The 13,498-nt window shown below is 39.2% G+C and overlaps 1 protein-coding gene across 2 annotated transcripts in view; it reads right to left on the bottom strand.

Annotated features, from left to right (window-relative positions):
* CDC37 (cell division cycle 37, HSP90 cochaperone) overlaps window positions 1-11,686 on the bottom strand; it is a 935,136-nt gene extending 923,450 nt beyond the window's left edge. The window contains exon 1 of one of the 2 annotated variants that reach the window (XM_044084570.1): window positions 11,408-11,686. In XM_044084570.1, coding sequence (XP_043940505.1) covers window positions 11,408-11,509 — 102 coding nt within the window. In that variant the 5' untranslated portion in view covers window positions 11,510-11,686. Of the gene's footprint in view, window positions 1-11,378 lie in introns of both variants that reach the window. The other variant, XM_044084571.1, reaches the window with a different exon arrangement.
* Between the last annotated feature and the right edge of the window lie 1,812 nt (window positions 11,687-13,498).

Below are 13,498 nucleotides of genomic sequence, written 5' to 3'. Positions count from 1 at the left end.
AGAGAGGGGAAACAGACTTGGCCAAATTCCTAATATCCAATTCACAAACCTGTTCAAAGACTTTAATCAACGGGTTAAGGGGTGGGTTGAATGTGCTAGAAATATGGAACTGACCAGTCTCACCATGGGGAGTATCACCAAACATAACCCTAAAATTAAGCTTCCTGGTGTACATCTTGAGATCAATAATAGTTCTAACAACATCCAAATTCCTGTGTGGAACATAAGTATTGCCTTTGGATAATAAATCAATCACCTCAGAAGGAATACAAACGTTAGAAAAGTTGTATACTGTAAAGTCACCCTTGTCATTGTATAATAATAATGGTCCCTTTCTAACAATAACCTCCTCCTCTACACAAAAAGAATCCATTGCGGCAACTGGACAGTCAGGGAAAACTTGTAACAAATCATCATCAATTAACACTAAGTCTCTAGAGTCTGTAATGTCAAGCACATGAGAAGTCATAGCCCCTAAGCCGCCAATAGGCGTTAATAAAGGGGGCTCAAAGTCACAGTTCAATTGTTTTTCTGTTTCCTCTTCACATTTTGATAGACAGGCTGATGTTGCTTTTGTCTTCCCCCTAAAAAATTAGGGTTATTTGAATTGTTTGATCTCAAATTATAGTGACCAGAAACATTACCCGATTGATTCGCAACCACAGAACTGTAACTCTGTTCACTAACAATGTTCTGATGGTCAACTTTGTCAGGAAACTGGTCACCTACATTACTGACGTTTTCCGAACCTTGACCATTGTTAAATTCAGGTCGAGCACGACCGGCATTGTTAACTTTGAACCCAGTCTGAGACACTGAAGGTGTCGGGTAAGCTGTACCGGCTTGATAAGCCTTTAAGTCCCTGTCGAGCTTCTTCACCTTATTTTGTTTAAGTTTACTTAAATACATGTCAATGCTAGTAAACATGCGGTCATACTCGAACTTGTATCTGGCAAACTCAATATTGAGCCTGATTTTTTTATCCAAGTCACAAGCTACCTCAGTCAAGGCCTCAACCGCCTTTACGTAGTGCTTACACATGAGTTCAAGCATTTCAAACCCATGACGATCAAACATGGCCACAATTTCCAAATGGAAGAGTGAATTGGGTTCAAGCCCTGTTGGATACTGCCATCGCCGCAACCCCTTAGGAATAACCTTATTCTTTAGGCACTCTTTAAAATAGGAAACCTCTAACTGGGTTTTCCTCAATTTAACAAGCACCTTGTCAAGATCTTTCATGTCGGTTGTAATATTAGCGACTTCTACTACGACTCCACCATCAACACTAGTGGGTTTGGAAGTCGCACCAAAAAATGATGAATCCGATAACCACACATTTAAGTTAAAATCAGTGCCGTTACCTGCAAGAAGAGAACTCTGTTGTCGTACTTCGCCACAGTGACTTCCTCCATTCGAACCAACCCCCGTCGGCTTATCATCAAAGACGGGAAGACGTCCGTTGTCACTACTAACAGAAGGAACATTAGTGTTGTCGAAACCACGTAGTACAGGTCCCGATAATGTAACCGCAACAGCAGGGCTATCATGATGCCCTGAAACACATCTCTGACCACACGGCAAGCTTTTTACATTTTCCTGTATGGAACTGCCACTGCTCACTATCGCATGAACGGTAGAGTTGGCTTCAACACCCCTCACGACTTCTGTGGCAACCAGAACAGGAAACGGAAACTTGCTTGAATCAAACCTACGTTCAAGCTCGTCGATGCGAGAAAGTAAATTGTCCAAACGCCCCAAAACGGATTCCAAATTCAACATATTACCATTTTGAAGAGTAGGAGGTGGTGGTAATGGGCTATCAACAAAGTCATTTAAGATACCTGGTGTTAGGTCAAAATGTGTACCGATATCCCCACACGCTGCTCCAGTAGACATCACAAACTGTTAAAACACGAAGAAGGTATCAAACTGCAAAAATTAACCAAGTACTGGAACAGATGAAAGAAGGCACACTGAGACCACAGATAAAGTTAAGCGCTTTTCGTTTATGTTGGATCATAAACTTCTTCAGACAATACAATAAAACACAGCCCACATTTAAATACACTTTAGAAAAAAGGGAATCAACCAATCAACGTCAAGAAAGGCATTAATTCAATTAATAACAATTAAAAACAGTCACCACCCCCTTATTAAAGATAATTATAGATTAACAAAGGTAGTTCATCCTAGATATACCTAACAATGTTAACCACTAAACTACACAATAAGTATGACTTAATGAAAAAAAGCCATAATACGAAAACATTTAATAAAAATAAAAAATACAAACTTCGTATTCACACTATAACATTTAAAATGCAAAAATACTTCAACGCTGCAAATTTCTGAGCCTCAAAATACTACTTAACGCACAACCATCATTGATACCAGGCTGATGGTAAGCGTTTAGCCTGATCTGCCAACATAGTTCCAACTCCTCCAGTTTTAAAGAGTCGGGCCCGCCTCTTGGATTAATATGAACCTGGTCAATAATAATGAACTTAAAAGTGTGTCCAGGAAAAGAGTTAACATGTTTCGCTAAGGCATTCTCACACTTAAGTTTCCTAATCGCATAAAGATGTTCGTATATGCGTTCACGGAGCTTTTTCTCAGTTTTGCCCACGTAAAACGCCGGGCATAACTGGCACCTAGCCAGGTAGACAACCATTTTAGAGTTACAGTTGTTCCTTAATTTCAAATGGTAAGCCAAGTCATTTACAAAGAATCTGTTAGATTCCAGAATGTAACCACAATAATTACAGGCTTGGCATTTGTACATACCTGGTGTTCTAACAAGATTAGGTCTACACCCTTCACAAAAGTTTTTTAAGTTTCTGCCCTTTCTATAAATCACCACAGGATGGTCACCCACACTAGTATAAATGTTCATGTCACTTTTAAATAGATCCCAATTTTTCCTGAGGATTTTGAAACAAAGGTCACTGTTTACATTAAAAGTAGTAATGAATTGTTAAATCTGTCATGTCCTGAATAAATTCCTAACTGTTGTTCAGACTGGATATTCAAAGACATATTGACAGACGGGGACCCATTAGATCCTTTATTCAACAGAGGGACATAGACCAATGTGAACCTTTTATGTGAAACTTCTTGAATTAGATCATTAATAAGATCTAATGGGTAACCCCTAGACACAAACATTTCCTTAATGAATAAACATTCGTGATTAAAGGCAGAATCAATTATACTTACTGAAATGGAGGTCTTTGAGAACATTGTGTAAAACAAAAAATAGAAAAACAGTAGATGACATGGGAGGCATAAAAGTAGATCTTTGAAATTTAAAGCCCACAGATGTATTAGGCGCACTACCTTCAAAAAATAAACTGAGATTCAACAATCTACAAAAATCCATAGCATCTTTAGCAAAAGAATGTTCAGGGACGAAAAAGCCTGGCACAAAATTTACACCTTTATTCAAAACATTAACCTCAGTTTCAGATAGGACCACTGAAGATATATTATGTACATTCATCCAAGGAATTATTGTTGCTTCATCAACTTGAGAAGTCCCTCTAGACTGCTTACGGGATTTGTGCTTCCTCCCCCCTCTGTGAGTCCTAGACCTAAAGGGTGTCCCAGATTGCTTCTTTTTGGATCAGGTAGCTCAACTGTGTGGTATGCATCCACTTCTGTGTTGGAGGAGGATTCTTCCCCCAAGGTGTAACTTGGGGTATCCCTATTTCTCTTCAAAATGGGTTTGGGTCTTTTTCTCTTGAACATCGGGGGTTTCCTATCTGGGAGATTAAACTTCACATTCTTGGGATACTCAAAGGGTTTACCTCTTTCATAATCCCCAAGGTCCCTACTAAACTTTATTTTTTTTGTCTTTAAGGGTCTGCGCCAGGCCCATAAGACCATTATTTAACTGATTCAAACAAGATTTATAGCAAGGTAGGGATTCAAAATCTGATGCTTCTGAACCTAGGGATTCCATTGTCTGTGTATCTTGTTGGACTATATATTCGTAATATGCTGCTAATGCATTAACAAAGCCCATAGAGGCCTGTTGCTGAACTTGTGCCCATTGTTCAGCTAATAAATCATCCACACTGTGAACTAATGGTTGTAGTTTGACCCTCAGTCCCCTGGGGGTAATCTGCTTATGTTGATAGGCCTTGAAAAGTGCCAAATGTTGGTTCTAAGGTGTTGCATACATTTAGTAAGTTTAAGAAATACGCCATTGCAAAGACTGACCGGATCATCATCTATAAGACCCGAGCCCATCTGGACATTGCCTGATCCTAATCCAAATACCTCCAAGTTACCTCTATCCGATGATAGACCCTGAATAACAGAAGCCAAATCCATGACAGGTGTAAAATAAAAATAAATTGTCTGCAACAAGGTTTTATGGAGAAAAGATCAATATATACTCTAATGTAGGACCCCTTCCGTCAGCCAACAAAATTTGGATACATTAGGCAGTACACCACCTAAATCATATCAGTAAATAAATCCACCAATAAGCAATTATGGTAACTGAATTCCACAACCCAGAGTCACCAACACTGGAGCCAATAGTCTTCAAAAGACAAAAAAAGGATAATATTCTAAGAATGTTTAACCAAAAAAGCTAATATTATGGAACCCGGGCCACAACTACAATTCAAAGCATGATATCCAGTAGGTATCATGCCCATATAGTGGTGCCCAAATATCACTTGATCACTACAGTATAGACTGATACCATAAATAGCCCTTGTGTACAGTGCACCCAACCTGTAATACAACCACAATGCTACGTATCAGCAAACTTAATATCAATCATACATTATCAGTCACCTCAATATAATTGGTCAATATAAACAACCGACTCAACCATTTCAGGTTCTGATACAATAATAACCCTTGTGGTGCAAAACAAGCTAACATGTAGATCTATTACTCCAGTACGCAATGCTATGTATCAAAGCATCCCAAAAAAAAAAGTCCGTCAAGCGAATGAACACCAAACAATATAAAAATTATAAACGCAGTATGGTCCAGTCCCACATATATTAAAGCTATATTATAATAAATCCACCAGAAGCAAATTAGCCCAAAGTACCGTGACCCCAGGTGTGGAACACAATCCCAAGTTGTCTACCTCCCAAGATAAATCCAAACTGAAATGGCTAAGTGACACCCAAAACTCTAGTATGGTCGCTAAAATGAAATGGCGCCAATCAAACCGAAGCCCCACAAGTAGAGGTCCTATCAACCAAATTATACATCCTCCAAATAAATCCAATTAGTACCCACAATCAATCAGCTAAGACCCTGGTCCACGCTGATTATAAAAAACGGGAACAGACCAAACCCTAATCATATGTAGTACAAGTACATTATGGAAACTATGTATGGTAGAACTAGTATCATACTACCTGAATAGGACCAACCAATGGTAGCTCATGATTTACACAAGGACATTTGCACATTAACACAGGTATCCAGTCCCCAGAATCCCAAAACCAACATTAATGTAAATTAGTATGGTACAGCAAACATAATGGATCTAGGAATTATAACATCCGAGACCTAATTTACATTCTGTATTACACATGTTGAATAAAGGTTCAAAACTATAGTATCAGTCACCCTAGCAAAAAAAAAATATTGATAACCTATATATTGGAAATAAGCTACACCAAACAGATAATATAGTTACATCACTAGTCCCATATGTCCTTTTGTCAGTAGTTTTGGCAAACTGGATTCAGATGAATCTCAGAAATGGCCAAAAAAAATTCCCGGATGTCAACACCCGAATGGAAACCAAAATGTCCGAAAGTTCAGATGCACACAATTGTCCCCCAAACATGAATGTTCAATACTCAGTCCAAAAATACAGCATCATTCACCTAGCAAAAAATATAAATAGCCTATACATTAGAAATAAGATAGACAAAAAAATGGATAACAGAGTTACATTACTAGTCCCATATGTCCTTTTGTCGGTAGTATGGCAAACTGTATTCAGTTGAATCTCAGAAATTGCAAAAAAGTTCCCGGATGTCAACACCTGTTTCCCAATACACTGGAAACCAAAAATGTACAAAAGTTCTAATGCACACAAATTATCCCCAACCATGAATGTTTGATAGTCAGTCCAACGCTCACAGGCCCTTCGATATAAGAATTACGATGATGAATATTAGTAATGCCCAATAAATGCAAGTCCAATGAATGATACCCCACCAAATAACCAAAATGGTTGAAGATTGTTCTTGCGACAAAAAAGAAAAAAAATGTAGTCCAAATACTGCCCACAAACATGCCCCCTGCAGCACTTTCTGGTAAACCCCAGAACTCTTTTTAGTACATTCCATAAGCTGCACGGTCACAGTGAAATATAAGAGTGAGTCCGCAAACTCAAAGCATGGGCCGCAACCTAGTTTCATTGTCAACTGAAGTAATTGTGGTGGAAGCCATGAATCTAAAAGGGAAAAAAGTGTTAAGCTTTTGGTCAACAATCCCACAAATGTAATAAATGGAATCATTTCAAAATATCTTGTAAATCAAAAGGCCCACATTCTTTTATTAAAAGGGAACATTTTAAGAAACAAGTTGATAAGTTAGACAATAGAAACCAAAACTCTCTACGTTGATGGTGCGTCACTAATTCACAAAACAGTCAATGCAGTTAATTTAACGGCAAATAATGAAGTATTTTGTACTGTTCAGGTAAATGGCAAACCCACAGACATTAAAGCTGATACATGCTCCAAGTGCAATGTTATGTCTGCAGAAACATTTGTTATTGTGTGTAAAGGAGAAAGGCTTGATTTGGCAAGGTGCGCAAAACTTGTTGCTTATGAAGGGGAGAAATTCACACCAAAAGCTCAGTTGTGCTTTCATGTTACTCTGCTGAAAGAAGCTAGGACTTGTTATTTTACATGGTCAAGAGGCACATCCAGTCTTTAAAAGGGCTCACAGACTCTTTGAAAATGGGACTGTGTTCATTTAATAAGGAAGTTCACCATGTTAGTTTGAAAGACCACTACTCTAATTTTGCCCAGCACATTTTTTCTACCCATGCTGATCTTTTCCAAGACAAAACTAGGCAAACTTCCAGTTGTGTACTCTATGAAGTTAGACCCAGTTGTCAGGCCAGCACATAAAGTCCCAATAGCTATGCAGGACAGACAAAGCAGAGTTCGATAAAATGGTAAGACAAAATGTGATTTGTCCAGCTGAAACTCCAACTGAATGGAGTATCTTCCATGGTGGTGGCTCATAAGAAAAGCTCAGATGACATCAGAATACGTACTAATCCATGAGATTTGAACAAAGCACTAAAAAGATCTCATCATCCAATGCGCACAGTCAAGCAAGTCGCAGCCTTGATCCCAAATGCCACTATTTTTTATGTCTTAGATACAAAGAGCTCATTCTGGCAAATTCAGCTTGACAAAAAAAAAAATCCTTACTGATCACTACTTTCAGTACTCCGTTTGATAGGTACAGATTTTTCAGACTGCCAGTTGGGATAAATTCTACAAGTGAAGTCTTTCAGTGTGCAATGGAGCAAATATTTTCTGGGTATCCTTGAGCTATCATAGTAGACAACATACTGGTAGGAGGCCATGATGAAGCAGAACATGACAGAAAACTGAGAAAAGTTCTAGAAAGGGCAGGTCAGGTGAATCTTATGCTCCATCCAAACAGATGCAAATTCAGGCTACATAAAGTTGCTTATGCTGGTCACTTACAAACACAGGCCTACGACCAGACCCTTCAAAGCAAACAGCCATTCTCGAGACGCCAGTTCCAGACAATGTACAAGCCCTGCAACATTTTCTTGGCATGGTCAACTACCTGGGTAAGTTCATTCCAGACTTAACAACTTTCTGCACCACTCAGAGAGCTGACATGTAAAGATGTATCCTGGTCTTAGAGCTACACCAAAAAGCATTTGATGTTTTGAAACAGAGAATTGCTAGCCCCCCAATGTTCAGATACTATGATGTTCACAAACCAGTTACACATTCCTGTGATGCTTTGAAATTTGGTCTTGGTGCAGTCATTCTACAAGATAATCAACCTGTTGCCTATGCATCAAGAACTCTTCTCCAAACCGAGTTGCAGTATGCACAGATCGAGAAAGAGCTTTTGGCAATTGTGTTTGCATGTTCAAAGCTCCATGATTATGTTTATGGTAGACCTATCCAGACCGAAACAGATCACCAACCATTAGCCGCAATCCTGAGAAAGCCAATGCATTCAGCTCCAGCCAGAATGCAACATATGATACTAAGATTACAGAAGTACAATTTCAATCTTGTCTACAAGAAAAGCAAACTTCTTTATCTTGCTGATACATTGTCCAAGTCGTCCAAAAATACCATTGAACAAAATGAAAATCAAGACTCTTATCCAACTGATGATTCTGATATCATGGAGGTGTGCACTTTTTCTTCCAAACGTCTTAATGAGCTGAGAGATCACACAGCTATGGATCCAGTTTTACAAAGGCTTAACCACTTTATCAATCAAGGACGTCTGTCAAAGTAATCTAGTTTACCTCAAGAAGTGCAACCTTATTTTCCGTATAGAAACGAGATTTTGTCTGACAAAGGTATCAGTATGAAAGATCCGAAAGTAACCGTTCCAAAGTCCTTGCAACCAGAGTACATTGCTATCTTGCAACGTGGTCACCCAGGAATTCAATCTACCAAAAGAAGGGCAAGAGGACTGGTATTTTGGCCTTCTATGTCACAAGACATTAAAATTGCACTTTTACCTTGCTGTGTGTGTAACAGTACAAAGCCACATCAACAGAAAGAATCACTAATCAGCTAAACCAGATTCTGAACTACCTTGGTCAAAAGTAGCCACAGACGTCTTCGAGTGGAATGGTCAACATTATTTGGTGTTAATACACTCTTACTCCAATTTTAATCAGAGACTGACTTACTTCCTAACCTAGCATCTGGTAAAAGTCATTACTAAGACGAAGCATCATTTTGCTGTACATGGGAGTCTGTACAAAGTTATTTCTGACAATGGCACACAGTTTACTGGCCAATAATTCAAAAGATTTGCTGAAGAATGGGAGTTACCCATGTCAAAAGTAGTCCGAAGTACCCACAGTCAAATCCGTTGGCAGAACGCGCAGTTCAGAGTGCAAAGCAGTTACTTGAGAAGTCAAAATGAGACAAGTGATGTTTTCCTGAATCTCTTAAATCTCAGAAATGTTCCTCGTGATAAATATTTTGGTTCACATGCTCAGAGACTTCTGTCGAGACAAACCAGAATCACATTACCAATCAATAGTCAATTGTTGGTTCCATGTGTCAAGAACAGATCATCAGTGAAAGCCAATCTGTTGAAGAAGCACCTATCCCAAAAGTCCTACTATGGTAAGACCAGCAAACTGCTCAATCCATTATGAGAGGGAGAAGTGGTAAGGATGCAAACTCCCAAAGGTTATGATCCGATTGGTGTCGTGAAGAATAATGGTCCAGGGCAGAGACTGTATGTTGTAGAATCAAAAAGAGCAATCTTCAGGCGGAATCAGAAACATTTGAGATGGTGTCTGAGCCTATACCACTGCAAACAGCCTGTGAGAAAAGAGTTATCCACTATTCCAATTCCAGAGGACGTTCCTGTTTCTATGACAAAACCAGATATTCCTGATAAGAGTTGTGCACCGCAGACTGTCCCTGTTGCTAAATTTAGTCCCAACCATTACGTTACAGGATATGGTCATATCTCTAAACCTCGTAGCAGATATGAAGCAAGTTGGACGTGAACATGTTTTGTTTCCAATGTATATAGTAATGCAAGTCTATCTTCAACATTGTTTTGCATAAAAGGCAATTTTTAAGAGAGAGGAGGTAGATCAATGTGTGTGTATATACCTTTAAGGAGCTAGCCAAGGGCTTGCACAAATGTATAAATACTGTGCACGTGCAAGTCAGACTGCCATTTTGTAGTTAGCTGTCGGGAAGTGAATATATATGTATGTAAGGTCTGTCTGTTACCTAACTTGTATTTAGAGATGCTGCTACCCATCTTGCTGTGTTTCTATGTATTAAAGCATCTAAATGAAACCCCAAGCCTTGTCACTGTTTATACTTGAGACGCACGAGCAACACAATGTACGGTATTATTGTTTCGCTGTCATGTACTGGATGAAACAGTACATTTTTACTGCTTTAATGTATGCTTAAGATTATATTATCTACCTAATGGAGCTTTTTCCTCGGGTCTCCAATGAAAAAAAAGAGCAACTGCCCAATCTGACTAAACCAGTCAAACAAACTGCATGCCACAACATACCAACGTATACAAGCATACATATCACAATATTCCAACTCGCTTAAAAAAAATGATTTAAGCTACATAATTTGAGTGTAAATACCAAATTGCGATCCGCAACCAAGATATAACAGTGCAATGTGCCTAAAGTCAGTATATACTCAAAAATACAGGGGTGGATCAAAAATTACACATTGCCATAACATAGTCCTGCAAAATTCCCTGCAACTCAGAAATAGGCAAAAGGAAAATAGAAAGGTTAATGAAAAACAAAAAGTTAAGGAGTAGCAGCAGTACCACTTGCTGCTGCAATAATCATAAAACACTTGGAACTCACAAAATCCAAACATTTAACAATAACTTTAATAATCCTGCGCAACAGAGAAAAGTATAAAAACAGCTCCGATAAATCGCTTTAAAAATGGAAGGCTGAAAGCTATGAACATCGCAACTGCTTACAGACAATCAAACATACGAATACAGTTAAAAAATCAAGTATTTCAAAAATAGGAATCCAACATATTAAATCACTGTTACAGAGCAACACACTCAAAGCAAAACAAACAATGTTAAACAACATAGACAACAATTACACACAAGCATATTTATCTTAAAATACCGACAAGTCCGTCACTAAAAGTGCCCTCTTAATACACTACATCACAAGAACTAAATCAACAATAATTATCCATAACTTTCAAGAAGCAGCAATTAAGGAGAAAAAATGTTAAGCAACATCTTGTTTATTTCGCCTATGCAGCTGGTCAGCTTTCTTTTACAAATCTACACAGGCTACTCCCACCCTCGAAGAATCAAGCCCGACCTAACGCAAAGGATGTTACACTTCCAAGACTCTGAAAACTGCTACAGCAAGGAATCTCTGAATGCCACATGGAAGCGCCCACTGCAACAGTTCAGTGCAGCCATGGAGTTAAAAAAATAAATAAATGTTGGGAGGATCACATTTTCTGAAAACTCTGCACACCACTCAGCAGCTTACTCCAGACACTCAAATTATCAACACAGTCCAGACACTCAAGAAAGTATCAACACAATCGTCAATGTCACCGTGATCCAAACAGAGCAACTAAATATATTTTATATACTTTTAAGGGGAAAATGCATCTTCCGTTACCCTATGTCGCCAACGAAACAGGCTTGCTGTATCAATGTTTGGATGTGTCTCGTCCTCATCATCCGATACTTCGATATGATCCCAGATACTGTAATCCACCATTTTTAGATTAAACAGTGCAAACTAGCACTTCCCCCGAAAAAACCTACAGCACACAGTAATAAACCTGGTACTAACTATAAGTCAAATTTTACTCAACTACCACAGGACAAGATAACACAGAACAGTCGGGAAGGTTCTTCCCAGGTTGTCAATACCCTTTACTTCCGGTTCTCACGAGGACGTGACGTCATTGCTGTAAAACCAGAGTTCACTGGAAGAAAAAAATGTGCGTCACCGCGGAAAATTTGAACAGTTCTAGTACTAGATATAATGCGTACTGACATTAATTTTCTTACAGTACGCCATGGTATGCGCATTAGCACTGCAGACTCTGCCGAAGGCCTCTCTGTAGTCACCCAGAAGTGGCGCTGTGTACATTTAATCAATGTTCATTAGCTTGCAAGTTGATTTCTTTGAAAAGGTAAAATATTCATCTTTATATCATGTTTATCATACGGGGGATGAAAACCTGAAATGTAAGAAAATCATAACTTGTTTAGAGTTAAATTACACAGTGTAATATTAAAAACCGTAAAATAACGTGCTAGTGTTACCAAGCACAGCAAGGGTCTGCTACCTGTCGGGAATTATTTTTATTGACAGTCTGGATATCAGGGTCTCTGTCAGGAAATCCAATATTATTTAGTAGCTAGGTTCGTAGAAGGTTACTAGGCTAATGGTCCTACAGCCCTAGCCTTATTCATCCCGAGTTACCTCAATTGTCAGTGAAGAACACAGAGGCAAGGGTCTATGGTAGTCACAGACGGCCTCAACTTATGCCCTAGGCAAAAGGGCTCCACAGCGCCCCCCACCACCACTACCCAGTGCCCTCATCCTGCTCTACTTATACTTCCAGATTACTTTTTTCTCCTTTTTCCTCACAATTTGTGGTATTTTTCAGTTTTTTCCTGTATTTATTCAACACATTTTAAAGAAACCATTTCTTTACTACAAAAGTTACTAGTAAACAAATAATTCTTGGAAAAGCACCCCTGCAAAAGCGGCACCTTAGGCAGTAGCCTAGTTCCCCTATGCCTAAGGCCGGCTATGATGGTAGTCAATTCCAACTTCCTCTGTTCAGGAGGGACATGTGCACCATCCCAGAAGTTAATTTGTGGTCACCCATCCATTGATCTAGGTTCGTCTGAAGAGGGTTGGGGGGCCTGTGTTTCATATGAAGTGGAATCTTTTTCCAGAGAACTGGCGGTCACTGGGAGATGTATCTATTTCTCCAGCATGATCTGTTCACGTCAGAGGCTAGGTTAAGATCCCTGGAGTGACTGACCCTCGTGCAGTTTGATTTACGAATGTGTAATATTTCCATCAGGGCTGGAACAGAGACTGCCCCGTAACCCAGTCACAGGTCACCCATTAGCAACCTGTAGGAGACAGAATACAGTGGCAGGGCTTTCAGTCTTTCCGCATAAAAGTTGTTTTGTGTACCATGTCATTTCTTGGTGAGAATGCTATGTGGTTTCTCCAATTGTTCAGGGCCGGTGCTAGCATTTTGGGGGCCCTACCCAGAAGAATATAAAGTGTGACTGCATTACTGTCACACCCCTTCCCTGTCAAGCTCATCCAGCACCATTTAACAATTATTACAGGGATACTACATTCAGATCATTAAGTGAAGTGCAAAGGTACACACACTGACTGGCATTTAGTACCAATGTTACATTACAACAAGCCCTTATACCACTGCAAGGTAGTCACTCAGACGTCCACACATACACTGATTGGTATTTAGTACCAAAGTTACATTATGGCAAGCCCCTGTACCACAGCGCCACTCACAGGTGCATGCACACTGACTGCATACTCCTCACCTGTCCAAATTTTCAAAGAATGCCCGGATTTGACTCATTTTTGATCTAGTCCTCAAAATTTATAGTTTTCTGGATTTTTGTGGCAAATCAGTGAGGGCTGATTTCACTAAACGAAAGGCATTTGAGTTTCAGACTTCACATCCTTCTGGAAATGCATGGTAAC

The sequence above is a fragment of the Protopterus annectens genome, chromosome 9.part0 (assembly GCF_019279795.1).
Source record: "Protopterus annectens isolate FY-2018-M chromosome 9.part0, PAN1.0, whole genome shotgun sequence".
NCBI lineage: Eukaryota > Metazoa > Chordata > Ceratodontiformes > Protopteridae > Protopterus > Protopterus annectens.
This window is presented reverse-complemented; position numbering and strand designations above follow the sequence as displayed.